Genomic DNA, 21,326 nt, shown 5'->3' with positions numbered 1-21,326 from the left:
ACGTGCTTCCAGTACTACGTCTCTGTCCAGGAAGGCGCAACCTGACCTCGTCGTCACTAGCATCTTCCTCCACCTCCTCTGCTGACCTCATCTCTTGGCTGACTGTGGGTTGACAGTAAGTGGGATCTCCGACCTCATCATCATCACCCTGTGCGTTATCACACCCGTCGTCCTCAGAGCCAACCTGTTCCTGCCCTGACAAAAAACTAAAGTTGTCGCTCCAATCAGGTATTTGAGTCTTATCATCGTTTTCCTCATTGTCTCCACCAACAGGAGTTACAGTTTGGGAATGAGGGTCTACATTATGGTCAGAACCTTCTGCGTCTGGTCCTGGATCCGACTCATAAAGATTCTGGGCATCAGTGCAGATCATTTCCTCGTCTGGATTCACAGAAGCGCTGGAGTCGACCTCTGATTCCCAGGCTATAGTATGAGTAAACAGCTCTGCAGACTCAACCATCTGTTCTACCTCATACTCAGACGGGCAGCTGGAGATTTGGGAGCTGTGAGGAAGCAAGTGCGATTTGGGTGACACCTTTGAGGACTGGAGTATTTGTGATGTTGAAGTTGATGTGGAGGAGAGCCCACTTAAAGGAGCACTTGATATCCGTTGAAGCACCTGCTGTTTTTGTGCCTCATCTGGAATTTGTAGCGATTGGCGTGGCCGTAAGAAAGGGATCTTATCACATTGTCCGCTAAAAGAAGTAGACATTTTAGTTTGGCTGGAAGATGGTCTTTCTTCTGCACCTACCCCACGGACACAACATTTTTTCCCCTTCCCAACACGCCTATTCCCCTTTCCACCAGCAGCAGGCCTTTTTTCACTCATTTTGGTGGTTAACTAATTCACAACTCTGGAGTTGTTTGCACAAAAAAACAATGGATGGTAACCGAGCAGAGCTGAGTGGCCAAACTGTGGTATTAGGCCAAAACTATTGGCTGGGTTAGATGCAGAAAAAAAATATTTTTAATTTGCAACCTGATGGAGGTCAGTATAGATGGACTAATAGACCAAGTCCCACACACCGCTAGAAGCCCAAATATTTTTTCAGAGCTAGATGCAGAAAATTTTTTTATTCAATTTGCAACCTGATGGAGGTCAGTATAGATGGACTAATAGACCAAGTCCCACACACTGCTAGAAGCCCAAATATTTTTTCAGAGCTAGATGCAGAAAAAAATTATTTTTAATTTGCAACCTGATGGAGGTCAGTATAGATGGACTAATAGACCAAGTCCCACACACTGCTAGAAGCCCAAATATTTTTTCAGAGCTAGATGCAGAAAAAAATTATTTTTAATTTGCAACCTGATGGAGGTCAGTATAGATGGACTAATAGAACAAGTCCCACACGCTGCTAGAAGCCCAAATATTTTTTCAGAGATAAATGAAGAAAAAAATTATTTTTAATTTGCAACCTGATGGAGGTCAGTATAGATGGACTAATAGACCAAGTCCCACACACTGCTAGAAGCCCAAATATTTTTTCAGAGCTAGATGCAGAAAAAAATTATTTTTAATTTGCAACCTGATGGAGGTCAGTATAGATGGACTAATAGACCAAGTCCCACACACCGCTAGAAGACCAAATATTTTTTCAGAGCTAGATGCAGAAAAAAATTATATTCAATTTGCAACCTGATGGAGGTCAGTATAGAAGGACTAATAGAACAAGTCCCACACACTGCTAGAAGCCCAAATATTTTTTCAGAGCTAAATGAAGAAAAAAATTATTTTTAATTTGCAACCTGATGGAGGTCAGTATAGATGGACTAATAGACCAAGTCCCACACACTGCTAGAAGCCCAAATATTTTTTCAGAGCTAGATGCAGAAAAAAAATATTTTTAATTTGCAACCTGATGGAGGTCAGTATAGATGGACTAATAGAACAAGTCCCACACACCGCTAGAAGCCCAAATATTTTTTCAGAGCTAGATGCAGAAAATTTTTTTATTCAATTTGCAACCTGATGGAGGTCAGTATAGATGGACTAATAGACCAAGTCCCACACACTGCTAGAAGCCCAAATATTTTTTCAGAGCTAGATGCAGAAAAAAATTATTTTTAATTTGCAACCTGATGGAGGTCAGTATAAATGGACTAATAGACCAAGTCCCACACACTGCTAGAAGCCCAAATATTTTTTCAGAGCTAGATGCAGAAAAAAATTATTTTTAATTTGCAACCTGATGGAGGTCAGTATAGATGGACTAATAGAACAAGTCCCACACGCTGCTAGAAGCCCAAATATTTTTTCAGAGATAAATGAAGAAAAAAATTATTTTTAATTTGCAACCTGATGGAGGTTAGTATAGATGGACTAATAGACCAAGTCCCACACACTGCTAGAAGCCCAAATATTTTTTCAGAGCTAGATGCAGAAAAAAATTATTTTTAATTTGCAACCTGATGGAGGTCAGTATAGATGGACTAATAGACCAAGTCCCACACACCGCTAGAAGCCCAAATATTTTTTCAGAGCTAGATGCAGAAAATTTTTTTATTCAATTTGCAACCTGATGGAGGTCAGTATAGATGGACTAATAGACCAAGTCCCACACACTGCTAGAAGCCCAAATATTTTTTCAGAGCTAGATGCAGAAAAAAATTATTTTTAATTTGCAACCTGATGGAGGTCAGTATAGATGGACTAATAGACCAAGTCCCACACACTGCTAGAAGCCCAAATATTTTTTCAGAGATAAATGAAGAAAAAAATTATTTTTAATTTGCAACCTGATGGAGGTCAGTATAGATGGACTAATAGAACAAGTCCCACACGCTGCTAGAATCCCAAATATTTTTTCAGAGATAAATGAAGAAAAAAATTATTTTTAATTTGCAACCTGATGGAGGTCAGTATAGATGGACTAATAGACCAAGTCCCACACACTGCTAGAAGCCCAAATATTTTTTCAGAGCTAGATGCAGAAAAAAATTATTTTTAATTTGCAACCTGATGGAGGTCAGTATAGATGGACTAATAGACCAAGTCCCACACACCGCTAGAAGCCCAAATATTTTTTCAGAGCTAGATGCAGAAATTTTTTTTATTCAATTTGCAACCTGATGGAGGTCAGTATAGATGGACTAATAGACCAAGTCCCACACACTGCTAGAAGCCCAAATATTTTTTCAGAGCTAGATGCAGAAAAAAATTATTTTTAATTTGCAACCTGATGGAGGTCAGTATAGATGGACTAATAGACCAAGTCCCACACACTGCTAGAAGCCCAAATATTTTTTCAGAGCTAGATGCAGAAAAAAATTATTTTTAATTTGCAACCTGATGGAGGTCAGTATAGATGGACTAATAGAATGATGCTATGCCCAAAAGATTTTACTTCACTAGGTGCAGTAAAAAAATTGGTATTCTATACACAGGTGGTATATCTTGCAACACAGATAGGCTACTCCACTGACTAACACACTCTGCAATAGGCCAAAAAGGATTAGCTTTGCTAGATTCAGCCAAATGCTGTGAAAAAAACTTGCACAGCACTGGCACAGACCTGCCTGGCAAAAACTGATAGGAACTGATGTAACCTAGTCCTGAAAAGGACTCCAATTACAATTAGTCTTTACTCCCACAATCTATCTATTTAAGAGCACAGACCTGCTTGATAAAAGTCGTAGGAAATGCTGTAACCTAGTCCTTAAAAGGACTGCAATCACAACTATTCCCTACTCCCAAGCTATCTGTATATTTGTGCGAAAATTGGCTTGAAATTAACAAGGTATAGCGCACACAGCAACAGCGGTGCCGTCTAACACGCAGCTGCAGCAGTGAGAAAATGGTGGCGACGGGGAAAATGGCTTGGTCTTATAGGGCAAGGACATGTGACATACACTGCCAATCACACATGCCCTTGCTTGTGTGAAAAAAAGCACTTCGCTCCGTGTGTGCGCTACTGATAGGCTGACAGATTGCACCTCCCCACTGCAAATGCGGGAAAGAGAAAAAAAAATGGAGATCTTCATTGTTCCTGCAGAGATCCATCCCCTGCCCCTCCCCCCACCCCGCTGTACACTCAAACTGCGTATTAACATTAATTTTCATCATTACTGAGAAAAAATCCAGTTATGATTTTGGTGCACGAACAGTTATCGAACATAACCTCGAACAGCCGAATTTTTCTCAAATTGTTCGTGTTCGCCGACCGGCTCGAACACCGCCCAAAACAGCTCGAATTTGAGATTGGCGAACAGTTCGAGTAGAACAACGCTCATCTCTAATCTTAAATACAAAAAGTGAAACTCATATATTATATATAGGTCCCCTAGTCTGTTTCAGTATGCTCCACAATCATGGGGAAGACTGCTGACTTGACAGATGTCCCGAAGGCAGTCATTGACACACTCCATCAGTAGGGTAGGCCACAAAAGGTCATTGCTAAAGAAGCTGGCTGTTACCAGAGTGCTGTATCCAAGCATATTAATGGAAAGTTGAGTGGAAGGAAAAAGTGTGGTAGAAAAAGGTGCACAAGCAACCGGGATAACCGCAGCCTTGAAAGGATTGTTAAGAAAAGGCCATTCAAAAATTTGGGGGAGATTCACAAGGAGTGGACTGCTGCTGGAGTCATTGCTTCAAGAGCCACCATACACAGACGTATCCAGGACATGAGCTACAAGTGTCGCATTCCTGGTGTCAAGCCACTCATGACCAATAGACAATGCCAGAAGCGTCTTACCTGTGCCAAGGAGAAAAAGACCTGGACTGTTGCCAGGGGTGGGCTGGGCCGGGGGGTGCAGAGGGGCAAATGCTCCCAGGCCGATTCCCCCCAGCAGTAGTTGTGGGCCGCCCGACTCTGCTGCCTTGAAGACAGCAGCTGGCACTGTACATTACTTGTACAAGTGCCGGCGGCATCCCTGTGTTGTAGGCACGTCCACACTGCACATTGTGTGGGTGTGTCTGCTGAACTCCCCTCACCAGCACGCGGCCGGGCTGCTTCCTCATGGAAGGTTAAGATTGGAGAGGATGGAGCTTGACAGAAGAGGTCAGCAGGGGAGCCGGGCAGGAGGTCAGGGACAAGGCCGGATCCTGTGTGTTGTGTTTTGAAGCTCTGAGGCTGGTGTAAGGATTTATTGCACCAGTTTGAACTTTCACACAGATCAGGTCGATTTGTCCATGGGGTCACCATCGGCTCCAGAGTCACTCGATCTGCAGGAAAGTTCAGGCTGCAATGACTCTGTGAACCACAGAGTCATCCTGCACTGACTGCTGCTGATAAATCATAGAGGGTGTTCCAAATTCTATAATTCAAGTATTGGTGTCATTCTATAAACAATGAATATCAATGTATACCTCCATGATCAAAATGAGATATAACAAATGACTGGCCATATCATTAAAAAATCACAATCACACATAGGTCTTGTGTCTTTTTTGAGGTTACCTTTTGTATGTGTTTTTAACATATGTGTGATTGTGATTTTTTAATGATATGGCCAGTCATTTGTTATATCTCATTTTGATCATGGAGGTATACATTGATATTCACTGACTGCTCCGGAGCCTGGCTCCAGGACATTATATATCATATATAGTGCCATGGATGAAAATATGTGAGGTCCCGCAGCCAGGTCCTGGTGTGATCAGTCCAGAGCAGATAACACTGTAGGCATATGCACACTGTATAGTACTCAGTACACAGATTAGTGTATGACTGGTATGTAATATACGGTGTTACAGACATCGGACATAATCTCATGTCTGTAGTCACAGTATATCATACACCAGACTTGGGCAAAGTGCAGCCGAAGGGCTGAAAACAGTGGCCCACCGTGCCCTGCCAGGCCTGCATCCCATGTCCAGATATCACTGCTATTTTCAGCCTCAGGATGCAGATAGCGGTGAATATGTTGGGGGAAAACGGAGCCACCGGCTCCTACTTCCACCAATCAGCGTGTGCGACTGAGATAGCAGATGTGATGATGTCACTTCATTGCATCTCCTGTGCGGAGACTCAGTCCACCAGAGACCAGAATAGAGTACTGGGGCAATAGGAGCAAGATGAGTGTGTTGATTTTTTTTATATATGTGTGTATGGGATGTGTACCTATATATAGGGGCTATGTGAGGACTCATACTGTATATAGGGGCTATGTGGGGTTTATACGGTTTATAGAGAGGCTATGTGAGGGCTCAAAATGAATATAGAGGAACATGTGGGGGCTCATACTGTATATAGGTGGCTTTGTGGGGGCTCATATTGTATATAGGAGGTTATTTGGGGGCTCATACTGTTTATAGGGGCTATGTGAGGGCACATACTGTATATAGGGGCTCATACTGTATATAGAGGCTATATAAGGGCTCAATGAATATAGGGGACATGTGGGGGCACATACTGTATATGGGTGGCTTTGTGGGGGCTCATACTGAATATAGGGGAACATGTGGGGGCTCACACGGTATATAAGGCGCTATGCTGCGACTCATACTGCACATAGAGATGTTATGTGGAGGCTCATACTGCATATGGGGGGCTGTGTGTGGACTCGTACTGTATATAGGGGAGATGTCAGCATACTTAAATGGAACCTGACACCAAGTTTTTCCCATATAACCTACGACCACCACCTTTCAGCGCCATGTGACAGCATTCTGGAATACTGTATATTTGACGCCCTGTAAGGCAAAAAAAAAAAAGTGTTATTATAATCACTTATGCCGCGGTCCGGTCCGAGGGGTGTCTCTGGTCTTGATCCAGTGCCTCCTCTGTTCTTGCGATGCTGTCCTCCTTCTCTGCTTCGTGTGGATGACGCATCCTATATCATCCACACAGTGTCTCCCATCGCTCTCCTGCGCAGTTGCACTTCTCTCCGCCCTGCTGAGGGCAGAGCACAGTACTGTAGTGCGCCTGCGCCGGGGCTCGTTGGCCTTTCCACGCACATGCGCAGAACAGTGCTGTGCTCTGCCCTCAGCAGGGCGGAGAGAAGTGCAACTGCGCAGGAGAGCGATGGGGGACAATGTGTGGATGACGTAGGACGTGCCATCCACACGAAGCAGAGCCCCAACATGTCCTTTAATATTATGTGATATCATTTTTATTTTATTATTAATTAGAATATGTTAATAATATTGAGCATAATTAATTTCAGCCTATTGGTTTGGCCTTCATGACAGTCATGGTCTGTCATGTGGCCCCTCTGAAAAACTATTCGCCCATACTGTGTACACAGACATCAGACGGTATATACAGGATAATACGTGACTGTTGTAATATCTGATGTCTGTACTCATAGTATATCACATACCAGTCACATATTGGCATGTATACTTTATGTAATATACTATATACACAGACATCAGATGTTATATACAGGATAATACGTGACTGGTGTAATACAGTATATGCTGTCTGTAGTCATAGTATAGTGTACAACAGTCACATATTAGTATATAATATATATATGTAGTATATATAATTTTGGCCCCAGGCCAAAATTTGCCAGCCAGCCCCTTGTCTGTTGCTCAGTGGTCCAAGGTGTTGTTTTCAGATGAAAGTAAATTTTGCATTTCATTTGGAAATCAAGGTCCCAGAGTCTGGAGGAAGAGTGGAGAGGCCACAATCCAAGCTGCTTGAGGTCTAGTGTGAAGTTTCCACAATCAGTGATGGTTTGGGGAGCCATGTCATCTGCTGGTGTAGGTCCACTGTGTTTTATCAAGACCAAAGTCAGCGCAGCCGTCTACCAGGAAATTTTAGAGCACTTCATGCTTCCCTCTGCTGACAAGCTTTTTGGAGATGGAAATTTCATTCTCCAGCAGGACTTGGCCCCTGTCCACACTGCCAAAAGTACCAATACCTGGTTTAAAAACAACAGTATCACTGTGCTTGATTGGCAGCAAACTCGCCTGACCTTAACCCCATAGAGAATCTATGGGGTAAGAGAATCTATGGGGTATGTAAGAGAATCTATGGGGTATTGTCAAGAGGAAGATGAGAGACACCAGACCCAACAATGCAGACGAGCTGAAGGCTGCTATCAAAGCAACCTGGGCTTCCATAACACCTCAGCAGTGCCACAGGCTGATCGCCTCCATGCCACGCCACATTGATGCAGTAATTGATGCAAAAGGAGCCCCGACCAAGTATTGAGGGCATTTACTGAACATACATTTCAGTAGGACATTTCGGATTTTAAAATCATTTTTCAAGCTGTTGTTATAAAGTATTCTAATTTACTGAGATAATGACTTTTGTGTTTTCATTGGCTGTAAACCATAATCATCAACATTAACAGAAATAAACACTTGAAATAGATCACTCTGTTTGTAATGACTCTATATAATATATGAGTTTCACTTTTTGTATTGAAGAACTGAAATAAATTAACTTTTTGAGGATATTCTAATTTTGTGAGAAGCACCTGTATGTCAGGCTGTCAAGTTTGGGTTAGAAGACTTACGGACACCTTGTACCCAACAGACTGTGCTCGGACCGTGACGCAGGGAAGTGTGAATGGTGTCTAACTGGATCTTGGAGTTATAGTGGGTTTTACTGCAATTCACAGATGATGGTACCAGACTGATCCATTCTACCTCATATCAGAACTTCAGGACGCTCTTAGAGGAGATGTGGTGTTGTTGGGCTTGTATCTATTTTTTATATGTAATAAACTCTAAAATAACCCCTTAAAGAAATACAGGTAAAGCATTGCTTACGCATCTGCCAGCCACACAACAAACTTGTGACTTTTGCTCATCTTTGAGGGATCTTTAAGCCTGCAGGAAGATAAAAAAAATCCATAAGTAAAATTATCATTTGCAGACACTTGACTTAGTATGTAAGCAACATAAATGTATTTTCTCTCATACTGCTCCAAAATCTAAGTAATATAATGCATATTACAATGGGACTAATGCTGGCTATATAAATTAGTTGGTTATTACACTAATGTAATGTGTATAGGGGTATAAAGTGCTTTATAGAAGATGATCCTTTATTCCCTGGGTAGATAAGTAGCTCTCAGAGGTGGAAGGAGAATGATGGTATTAAAGGATAGAAGTGGAGATGATATATATAGTTTTCTATATATCAAATAATATGGATGACGAAAAAATCAGATTGCAGCAATTGAACTGCAGAAGCCCTTATGATCAGCTATTAGCTACATCACCACACAATGTCCTCCTTTCCCCACGCATGTGTACTACAGTACTTTGCTCTGCCCTCGGCAGTGCAGAGAGAAGTGCGCCTGCGCAGGAGCGCAATGAAGGATGCTGTGTTGGTGACGTAGGATGCATCATGCAAACAAAGCAGGAAGGAGGACGGCAATTATAAGAAGAGAGAAGGTGCCGGATCAAGACCAGAGACACTCACCAGACTGCCCCGTCTGTAAATATAATAAAATCAATTTTTTTGTGCCTTGCAAAGCAGATAGGGGACAGATATACAGCACTCTAGTATGCTGTAACAGAGGGCTTACAGGTGCTCGCCCTACTTTATATGGGGAATACATGGTGACAGATTTGTCTCTGGGGGAGGGGGGTTGTACTTTTTTCCATGCATGATGCTGAGTAATCATAAGCAGGCTGCAACATACAGGGGAAAAAAGAACATGCCCCAAAATATCTAAGAGTAGCTTTCTCAGTGTGAGACATCTAATGATAAACAGTCTGATCTCCTCACTGATCTCATTGCAGAGCTGTTTGGGAATACAAATTTTCAGCTTTCAGCTCAAAGCAGTAGGTGTGAGGGGAGGGGCAGTAAAGCAGAGCTGAGCTTATCTCATTACAAACACCTATGCAGCTGCAGCTCTCTTTGATCCAGAAAACCTTCTTTCATGCTCCAGTGTCCATGATATCATGATATATAAATTTTCATGGTGAAAGCTTCACTGTGGGTTCTGACATGTTTCTATGATAATTAGTATTCGCTTTCTCTCCTGTTCGTACTACAATAGCTCTTCTGTGGCATCGATTAGACCAGCTAACGTCTGCTTCCCACACACATTAACGGGGTTGTCCGGTCTAAAACTACAAGTCTGCATTCTATGTGACTGCAGACTTGTGAATCCTCACATCACGTGCACTGTGCACTGTGTGGGTTCTCTGGTGCAGCGCTGGGAACGCCAGTCATGTGATCGTAAGTATGCAATATGTATACTCCCGGCCACAATCCGACTAGATGGCCGCGGCCTTGCTCAATGCAAGTGTATTGAGCGAGGCAGGAAACAGTCTAGTCGGAATTGGCCAGGAGTATTCATGTCGCATACTTGCGGCCACGTGACAGCCGTTCCCGGTGCTGCACCAGAGAACCCACACAGTGCAAAGTACGCGTGATGTGAGGATTCACAAGTCTCCGGTCACATAGCGTGGCTGCGGACTTGTAGTTTTAAACCAGACAGCCCATTTAATGAACCTTGAGCATTCATAACTCCCAGGATATCGACGGTTCCCTGATAGTCCTTCCTTGGATCACTTTTGGTAACTGTAGCATGCTGGGAACACTGTACAAGACCTGCCATTTAAGATATGCAATGACCCAACCATTTAGTATCACAATTTGGTTCTTGCAAAAGTCACTCAGATCCTTTGTTTGCCCAATTTGCCTGCTCCCAACACATCAGCTACAAGAAATGACTGTTCATTTACTGCCAATAATATTCTAGTCTTTTATAAGTACAATTTGTGAAGAGATAATCAATGATATTCACTTTGTGATAATTTTATGGCTGATTACTATATACATGCATAAATATACTACATACATAGCATTCATATGGATGATTAAAGATAAGATGTTTGTTTTTAAAATGTAGGCATTCAGCATTGCAGACAGAAGATCGTAATATTTCTTACTTCATGATTATAGAAGGCATTGGAATTTCTAAGAACTGTTCTCGAATTGGAAAGAAGGGCAGAAGTCCCGTATAGAACAGTCCAACCAGGAGCAAAACCCGTTGAAAGCAGAAAAGCAGAGGAATGCTGCAGTTCTAGGATCAAAACAGAAGCATTGTTTTATTTCCATGGGATTACATAGCGTCCACCAAACCTTCCATCACAAATACTTAACTCTACAAAATACAACATAAACACACGTGGACACTGAAATAGAGGAAATGCCATATATTAAAGGTCAGATTTTAAGACTTTAATAAATACTTTACGAAGAAAACTTTTCACTCAAAATAACCACCAAGAACTGAAAGGTTTTGCCAGAGGCTCAAACCAACTATCAGGTTAACCATTCCTATGCATTTGCCTCCTAAGAAAGTGGTAAAAATGAAAAATAATAAATAAAAATCATCATAATGGAGTCAGAGATTCAGTCTTCAGGACAGGTAAACTGAAAGAATATTAATTACAGTGCACATTCTTATACAGTAACAAAGGATGACAAAATGTTCTGTTCCTGTGTTAACCTGATGTTCCTTTTTATTTACAGTATGGTGCTGGTGAACGGCTGCCCTCTTTCTCTGGGGTTAGACACAGGCTGTCCTCTTTTTGGTACACCCAGGGGTCAGACACAGGCTGTCCTCTTTCCGGTACACTCAGGGGTCAGACACAGGCTGTCCTCTTTTTGGTACACCCAGGGGTCAGACACAGGCTGTCCTCTTTCCGGTACACTCAGGGGTCAGACACAGGCTGTCCTCTTTCCGGTATACTATGAGGTCAGACACAGGCTGCCTTCTTTCCGGTACACTATGGGGTCAGACACAGGCTGCCATCTTTCCGGTACACTATGGGGTCAGACACAGGCTGCCATCTTTCCGGTATACTATGGGGTCAGACACAGGCTGTCCTCTTTCCGGTACACTATGGGGTCAGACACAGGCTGCCATCTCTCCGGTACACTATGAGGTCAGACACAGGCTGCCTTCTTTCCGGTACACTATGGGGTCAGACACAGGCTGCCATCTTTCCGGTACACTATGGGGTCAGACACAGGCTGCCATCTTTCCGGTACACTATGGGGTCAGACACAGGCTGCCATCTTTCCGGTACACTATGGGGTCAGACACAGGCTGTCCTCTTTCCGGTACACTATGGGGTCAGACACAGCCTGTCCTCTTTCCGGTATACTATGAGGTCAGACACAGGCTGTCCTCTTTCCGGTATACTATGGGGTCAGACACAGGCTGCCATCTTTCCGGTGCACTATGGGGTCAGACACAGGCTGCCATCTTTCCGGTACACTATGGGGTCAGACACAGGCTGTCCTCTTTCCGGTACACTCTGGGGTCAGACACAGGCTGCCCTCTTTCCAGTATACTATGGGGTCAGACACAGGCTGTCCTCTTTCTCTGGGGTCAGATACAGGCTGTCCTCTTTCCGGTACACTCTGGTGTCAGACACAGGCTGTCCTCTTTCCGGTACACTCTGGGGTCAGACACAGGCTGTCCTCTTTCCGGTACACTATGGGGTCAGACACAGGCTGTCCTCTTTCCGGTACACTATGGGGTCAGACACAGGCTGTCCTCTTTCCGGTATACTATGAGGTCAGACACAGGCTGTCCTCTTTCCGGTATACTATGGGGTCAGACACAGGCTGCCATCTTTCCGGTGCACTATGGGGTCAGACACAGGCTGCCATCTTTCCGGTACACTATGGGGTCAGACACAGGCTGTCCTCTTTCCGGTACACTCTGGGGTCAGACACAGGCTGCCCTCTTTCCAGTACACTCTGGGGTCAGACACAGGCTGTCCTCTTTCTCTGGGGTCAGATACAGGCTGTCCTCTTTCCGGTACACTCTGGTGTCAGACACAGGCTGTCCTCTTTCCGGTACACTCTGGGGTCAGACACAGGCTGTCCTCTTTCCGGTATACTATGAGGTCAGACACAGGCTGTCCTCTTTCCGGTATACTATGGGGTCAGACACAGGCTGCCATCTTTCCGGTGCACTATGGGGTCAGACACAGGCTGCCATCTTTCCGGTACACTATGGTGTCAGACACAGGCTGTCCTCTTTCCGGTACACTATGGGGTCAGACACAGGCTGTCCTCTTTCCGGTATACTATGAGGTCAGACACAGGCTGTCCTCTTTCCGGTATACTATGGGGTCAGACACAGGCTGCCATCTTTCCGGTGCACTATGGGGTCAGACACAGGCTGCCATCTTTCCGGTACACTATGGGGTCAGACACAGGCTGTCCTCTTTCCGGTACACTCTGGGGTCAGACACAGGCTGCCCTCTTTCCAGTACACTCTGGGGTCAGACACAGGCTGTCCTCTTTCTCTGGGGTCAGATACAGGCTGTCCTCTTTCCGGTACACTCTGGTGTCAGACACAGGCTGTCCTCTTTCCGGTACACTCTGGGGTCAGACACAGGCTGTCCTCTTTCTCTGGGGTCAGATACAGGCTGTCCTCTTTCTGGTACACTCTGGGGTCAGACACAGGCTGTCCTCTTTCCGGTACACTCTGGGGTCAGACACAGGCTGTCCTCTTTCCGGTACACTCTGGGGTCAGACACAGGCTGTCCTCTTTCTCTGGTGTCAGACACAGGCTGTCCTCTTTCCGGTACACTCTGGGGTCAGACACAGGCTGTCCTCTTTCTCTGGTGTCAGACACAGGCTGTCCTCTTTCTCTGGTGTCAGACACAGGCTGTCCTCTTTCTCTTCTCCTTTTGGTTTGTACAGGATAACCCATAATGTGTGCTGTGCGCTCATGCTATATATGGTACATGTTATTATTTCTGTGTGCTGCTGTTTCTTGACCTGCGCTGCATCGCAGTGCATTGTATGCTTTTATTTTATGACTGGTTGTTGCTCCTTGCAATAAAGAAACTAGTGGATCACATGGGATTTACTTAATCTAATCACCCACTGTTACTGAGGTAGAGAAAGAGATTCACCTCCGCAACAGCAATCTTCTAGGTCAAAACAATCGCTACCCATTGCTACAATTTCCTAGTTTCCCTTGTGATGGCCACGTCATAGGTCTAAAAACGATCAATCACTGACTGTCATTACCATAAGCCAACCTCCAATCTTCTCAACAACCAAGGGGAAATCCAGAAGTTTTTGGAGGGGAAAATGTCCTGAGTAGATAACAGGGATTAATTCTGGTGTCCAATAATACCACGTGGATCCCTCCATTATCCTATAGTAATATTCTCCACTAGGAATATTATTCCGCCCCTATGCAGTGCGGAATAGAAGCAGTCACAAACTTAATAGAATAGGGGACCTATTGATTCCTTACATACTGTATATAGAAAGGTTTATGGGATAACATTTTTGTTGGGGGTGCAGCAGTGATTTAAATTCAGCCAGCAGGTAATAGTATTCTAAATCAGTGTGGCCGTCGTACTGAAAGCCTGGCTGCCTGGAGGAAATGATCTTTAACCCTCCCAGCAGCCTTGAGCTTTCAGTCATAGAGGAGCAACCAGCGCAGCTACAATCACCGCTCAGTACATAGTGATCAGTGGCTGTATCCACGCCCCGGCACTGACTGACAACCGGCTCAGCAGTGTATCAGTACAGAGCCGGCGGTCAGTCAGTGCCGGAGCATGGATACAGCCGTCGCTCACTTTGTACGGAGCGGTGACTGAAGCCGCACCTGCCGCGACTCTATGACGGAAGGAAGGAATGAAGTTCATTTCATCCCAGCAGCCAGGCTTTCAGTATGGCGGCCATATTAATTTAGAACGCTATTAACCTACATAAACAAAATAATCATCCGATTATAGTCAGCTCACCCAATCCAACTGATCCGTTGCACGGAAAAAGCTGCAGCGCAACAGGAAAGGCATTTCAAGAAGGAGAGAGACATCCAGCATCCGGATATATAAAATAAAGAATTTTATTTAGAAAAATTATTAAAAACTAGAGTAGTCCAAGTCCCAATCGAAACGCGTTTGCGATTCCCATGCCATATATATGGTTGTGACTTGGACTACTCTAGTTTTTAATATTTTTTCTAAATAAAATTCTTTATTTTGTATATCCGGATGCTGGATGTCCCCCTCCTTCTTGAAACGCTATTAACCTACAGATTAACCCCATATCTGCAGCTTAATAGATTTTGGGGACATGACAGGTTCGTTTTAAGAGTGTGGGAGGAAACCTCACAAACACAGGGAGAACATATAAACTCCTTGCAGATGGTGTCTTTGGTGGGATTTGAACCCAGGACCCCAGTGCCTCAAGCCATTAAAGAAGCACTCCCATAAAAAATGTTATCCTTTTAATACACTGCTAAAAAAATAAAGGGAACACTCAAATAACACATCCTAGATCTGAATGAATGAAATATTCTCATTGAACACTTTGTTCTGTACAAAGTTGAATGTGCTGACAACAAAATCACACAAAAATCATCAATGGAAATCAAATTTATTAACCAATGGAGGCCTGGGTTTGGAGTCACCCCCAAAATTAAAGTGGAAAAACACACTACAGGCTGATCCAACTTTGATGTAATGTCCTTAAAACAAGTCAAAATGAGGCTCAGTATTGTGTGTGGCCTCCACGTGCCTGTATGACCTCCCTACAACGCCTGGGCATGCTCCTGATGAGGTTGCGGATGGTCTCCTGTGGAATCTCCTCCCAGACCTGGACTAAAGCATCCACCAACTCCTGGACAGTCTGTGGTGAACGTGATGGAGCGAGACACGATATCCCAGATGTGCTCAATCGGATTCAGGTCAGGGGAATGAGCGGGCCAGTCCATAGCTTCAATGCCTTAATCTTGCAGGAACTGCTGACACACTCCAGCCACATGAGGTCTGGCATTGTTCTGCATTAGGAGGAACCCAGGGCCAACCGCACCAGCATATGGTCTCACAAGGGGTCTGAAGATCTCATCTCGGTACCTAATGGCAGTCAGGCTACCTCTGGCGAGCACATGGAGGGGGGCTGTGCGGCCCTCCAAAGAAATGCCACCCCACACCATTACTGACCCACTGCCAAACCGGTCATGCTGTAGGATGTTGCAGGCAGCAGATCGCTCTCCACGGAGTCTCCAGACTCTGTCACGTCTGTCACATGTGCTCAGTGTGAACCTGCTTTCATCTGTGAAGAGCACAGGGCGCCAGTGGAGACTTTGCCAATCCTGGTGTTCTGTGGCAAATGCCAAGCGTCCTGCACGGTGTTGGGCTTTGAGCACAACCCCCATCTGTGGACGTCGGGCCCTCATACCACCCTCATGGAGTCGGTTTCTAACCATTTGTGCAGACACATGCACATTTGTGGCCAGCTGGAGGTCATTTTGCAGGGCTCTGGCATTGCTCCTCCTGTTCCTCCTTGCACAAAGGCGGAGGTAGCGGTCCAGCTGCTGGGTTGTTGCCCTCCTACGGTCCCCTCCACGTCTCCTGGTGTACTGGCCTGTCTCCTGGTAGCGCCTCCAGCCTCTGGACACAACGCTGACAGACACAGCAAACCTTCTTGCCACAGCTCGCATTGATGTGCCATCCTGGATGAGCTGCACTACCTGAGCAACTTCTGTGGGTTGTAGAGTCCCTCTCATGCTACCACGAGTGTGAAAGCACAACCAACATTCAAAAGTGACCAAAACATCAGCCAGAAAGCATTGGTACTGAGATGTGGTCTGTGGTCCCCACCTGCAGAACCACTCCTTTATTGAGGGTGTCTTTATAATTGCCAATAATTTCCATCTATTGTCTATTCCATTTGCACAACAGCATGTGAAATTGATTGTCAATCAGTGTTGCTTCCTAAGTGGACAGTTTGATTTCACAGAAGTTTGATTCACTTGGAGTTATATTCTGTTGTTTAAGTTTTCCCTTTATTTTTTTGATCAGTGTATATTACAGTCATTATACAGCACTGTGTACTTACAATTGCTCATTAATGGTTCATGATCTTTACAAGCTAATTCTTCTCTTTTCCATTAGGTCTATGACATCACATGATTAAAAACTGACTAACTGAATCCTTCTAAGCTCTATGAAAAATCAGGAGGTCAATTTTCCCTGTATGAATCATAAGTCACTACAAAAGTCCCTGGCAGGGAGAGGAGGGAGCAGCAGGATCAAGAGTTAAAGAGGGGAATGATAAATGCCGGGGTAAGAAACTTCCTGTTTCTACAGAGCAGAGAAAAGAAAATAATTAACTGGGTAGAAAGGCAAAATGAGCAATTGTAAGAAAACTGTGCAATATAATATGATGATTGAAATATATTAAGAGTAGAGATGAGCGGACCTGTGGAAGTTCAGGTTCTGGTACCCTACCCGAACTTTGTTACAAAGTTCAGTTCGGGTACCAGAACTGTTCCAGAACTTGAACCAGACCCTGAACTCTATTGAAAACAACGGGAACCTGAACTTTTGAGCAGGAAAATTCTCTCTCTCGTCCATGGACTTCCCCCAGAACTCCGAACATTGAAACTCCGGGAGAAATCCATGTTCGCCATTTTGCTCCGGTACGAACTTTTAAGTTTGGGTTTGCTCATCTCTAATTAAGAGGATAAAAACTTTGATGGGAGGAGTGCTTCTTTAAGACAAAACCTCATCTAACAGAAATCACAACAGTATCACTATATTGGTATATTATATTTTCACAGTAGTGCAGCCTGAGGCTTGGGGCCTGTAACGTCATGAGATCATACATCTAATAGCTTTCACACTTTTAGGTGCATCAAATGGTTTCATATTCTTCTAATATCTTCATAATCGACAACAATATTATTTTGGACATCGCAATTTAAATGGTTATATTGTATACTATAATTCCATCAGCTTTTATTATAAAGTTCTAAAACCTTGTTTATTTTCCCATTTTGTACCATAAATTTAAATGCTTAAAGTGAAAGTCTACTTTTACTGCAAGCTGAAATGGACAGTGGAAATTCTGACTACAAGCTGTCATGTTTTTATGTGCGCTGAGCTCATAATTAGGGATGAGCAGACTCGTGGAAGTTTGGGTTCGCCAGATATGACCGAACTTTAGTTCAAAGTTTGGTTCAGGTACCAGAACTGTACCCAAATTTGAACCTGAACTCGAACCACATAGAAATCAATGGGGACATTAGGTGTCCGCTACGAACCCCGAACTGTTCGCTCATCTCTACTCATAATCAGATTAAGAGTGTTGAAATTCATGAGAATAATCTCATTTAAGCTAGGGCTATAAAAGTGTCGTGACAAAAACATCTGTGTGACTTGTCTGTAACTTGCTGTCACAAGACTATTTTAGAGCTTACAGTGATTTTGCTATAGCTAAAAAAGCCAAGTGGCAGATAAGCCACACACAAGTTGCATGTCATGTGTGAATGGCAGCGAAGTCCATGGCAAATGGGTCTCTTGCCATCAGCGACAGAAAATCCAACATATTTGGAAACACTTGTGATTGTGTCACACGTCGCAATGCGACACCATAGGGAATCATTACATCCAAAGTTCCACAGTGATGCTGCGATTTCACTGTCACAAGACACATGTTGGTGGAAATTTGTTAAACACCGGTCACTGGATCCACCACTGACCGATCAATACAAGTCCTCGGCTGACTTTTGCACTATGCTATGTTGACCAGCAGATGGCGATGAGACATTGATTTGGATTGAAAAGTGATGGAATTGGATTTGGATTGGATTGAAAAGTGATGGAATTGCTTATTGATCTTCAACACAATTACTGATATTAGAGTGAAAAAAATCTAGAAATATGTTAGGGAGTTTCACCAAATTTAACTACAAGCTAAAAAAAAAATCTATTGAAGAGAGTTTAATGTATCAGCAAAGAGGGTAGAGCAGCATATGTCCATGTAGCGAATATGCTCTGGATTTCCACTGCAGAATTGCGTGCAGAAACTTTGTAGTATGACAATAGCAGCATTTTACAAAATCTGATCCCCACACCACAGAATAAAGCTGCAGCATAAACTGATCTGGGTTGCAAATGTTAAATCTTCAACATGTCAATTTATGCTCCAGATTTTCATGGTGGATTTTAAACTCTGCAATTGCCAAAATGGTAAATCCACAGCATTTCTGCACATTTTACAGAATGTCCACAACATATTAGTCTCTTGTGTCCGTACGTAATGCAGAAACCCCTGTGATAATGAGAATAAACACAAAGTACTATAATCAACATGAAGCACACAACACAAAGTCTATGATCACATGGTTATAAGGTAATCACAATGGTAGACATGGACTTAATAACAAGCTTTATATGGAAAACAGGACAGAAAAATAATCCCTTTGTTGAAGAACATGGATAAGAGCAAACCTTCTGATCTCTATTCCATGCAGAGTGTGTGACCGTACCAGCGGCACAGGGCAATATAGAGGATCTGTACTGTACGCAGTTAATTTGCCCTACCTCTTTGTGGCACTTCTGAACAATCTCGTAGTCGGCATTCCCCCACACAGTCAGGTGCTCTCTCTTGTATTCTTTCACGAGTTCGGAGACCTGCCGGGATATACAGAGCTCGCATTAAAGTGAACATTTCCACCCACATGTTATATTACCAAAAGGTTACCGCACAATATGGCACAACAGGGAGTCTGCCGCCTTCTGTATTTGTTCCCTCTCACGGTAATCGCTGAATTCAGGGAAGTGAGAAGGGAAAATTTTTAACCAGTTTAATAACAAGAACACAGGTATTCAGCACAGATTCCAGGAAGAACTACAAGTGGTTAATGTAAGAAGTATAATACGTTGTATAAAAAGGCAGTCGCATGGGGTAATGGGAGAATATACAGTAACGTGGACTGGTGGTGGCAATGGATTGTTCAGTTCTTGGATGCAATAGGTTGATTGCAAAGCTGAGAAATATCTACCTAAAGTCTAAGGCCACAGCCCCATTGTCAGTATTTGGTCAGTATTCGGTCAGTATTTTTTCTCAGGAGTGGGAGCCAAAACCAGGTGAGGAACAATCAGAGAAAAGGTATAATAGAAACAAATCACCAATTCTGCATTTATCACCCACTCCTGGTTTTGGCTCCTACTCCTGAGAAGAAATACTGACCAAATACTGATAGTGGGACCGTGGCTTAAGTATCGTTCTTTTTTTTTTTTTAATATCTACCCCTTCCTAACATGTGCAGAATTGGTGGGGTCCGGTTCATGAGACAACCTCGATTGCATAAAAAACTGCTGAGCTGAGCAGGCGTGAGTGTGTGCACAGGGGTCTACAGAATGAGTAGAAACTCTATGAGCCTATACACGGCTCTGTGCAGCATCCGGCAGTAGCGCACCTCTCCTACCTGCCAAGTAGAGCGGTTCCCTGAGCCATCAGTGGAGGTCTCATGACTGGAATCCCACCAATCAGCTGCATAACCTACTGTAGGTTCAGACTACATATTAAATAAAAGGATCGCTAGTCTTTACATTGAAATAATTACATTTACCAAAGCTACCCAGATCTAGCAGTATTCAAACGTGAATAGGATACCCCATCTCGGCCATTTATAACCTATTCACAGCAGGAGTGCCAATTGATCGGAGGTTGATCCTTGCCCCACCGATTCAGAGAAAGGATAGAGCGGTGCCTTGTATCACTTCTTGTCTCTTCTTTGCCCCTCAGTGCCAATTTGACATTCAGCTGAAAACCCAAGTAATCGGACAGAGGCTGGTTTCTTGGGATGTGTTATTAACGAGCCCCATACATAAGATAGATCATCGATATCAGATCGGCGTGGTCCTACACCCAGCACCCCCACTGCTCAGCTGAGTGAAGAGGCTGTGGCACTCCGATGGCTGTGGTCTCCGCATTATTGGTTACCAGGCACAGCGCTGTACATTATTAGGCTATGTTCCCACACGTTGTGTTTTTTTCAGTCAGAAATCTTCAGAAAAACTGATCTCTGACAGGAAATCTGCTGCGTCACATCTGCAGGTTTTGCTGTGTTTTTTCAGCGTTTTTTCACTCTCCTTCTGTCTCTATTTAATGCATGTACATAAAGTTCTGTGGAAAAAAAAGAACCCCATTCTATTCTGCCATCAAAAACGCTGGAAAAAAAGCTGAAAAAAATTACCTGCGTTTTTTTCACCACCCATTACTTCCTATGGGTGAAAAAACGCTGAAAAAACGCTGAAAGAAGTGACATGCTCTAATTTCCAAAAATCCAACCAAGGCACAAAATACGCAGCAAAAAAAAAAAACACAAGATGTGGTAACAGAGAATTCTGGTTTCTCATAGACTTTGCTGGTATTGCAAAACGCAGCTGAAAATGTGCATAAAAATCTGCAGTAAAATATGCTGCAAAACATAACGTGTGTGAACATAGCCTTAGTGGCTGTGCCGTGTACTGTAGACAGTTGCAGTTCAATTACATTCAAGTAAATGGCACTGAACTGGAAAACCAAGCACAGCCACTAAGAAAATTCACAGAGCAATGTCAAGAAAGGGAACCTCTACTGATCTGATATCCTAAGCTTAAACTATCTACAGTATATCTACAT

The 21,326-nt window shown here is 43.7% G+C and overlaps 1 protein-coding gene across 2 annotated transcripts in view; it reads right to left on the bottom strand.

Annotated features, from left to right (window-relative positions):
* GDPD1 (glycerophosphodiester phosphodiesterase domain containing 1) overlaps window positions 1-21,326 on the bottom strand; it is a 118,420-nt gene that overhangs the window by 14,737 nt on the left and 82,357 nt on the right. For both annotated transcript variants that reach the window (XR_012296647.1, XM_073667562.1), the window contains exons 6-8: window positions 19,241-19,330; window positions 10,811-10,944; window positions 8,672-8,731 (exon numbers count right to left, since the gene is read on the bottom strand). Coding sequence is in view for 1 of the 2 variants with exons in the window: in XM_073667562.1 (XP_073523663.1) it covers window positions 8,672-8,731; window positions 10,811-10,944; window positions 19,241-19,330 (284 nt within the window). In the remaining variant the exon portion in view is untranslated. The remainder of the gene's footprint in view (window positions 1-8,671; window positions 8,732-10,810; window positions 10,945-19,240; window positions 19,331-21,326) is intronic.

Source organism: Phyllobates terribilis, unplaced genomic scaffold, assembly GCF_046119375.1.
Source record: "Phyllobates terribilis strain yellow unplaced genomic scaffold, ASM4611937v1 Scaffold_2__4_contigs__length_985480577, whole genome shotgun sequence".
Lineage (NCBI taxonomy): Eukaryota > Metazoa > Chordata > Amphibia > Anura > Dendrobatidae > Phyllobates > Phyllobates terribilis.
Note: the sequence above shows the minus strand (reverse complement) of the source record. Positions and strands in the feature narration are given on the sequence as shown.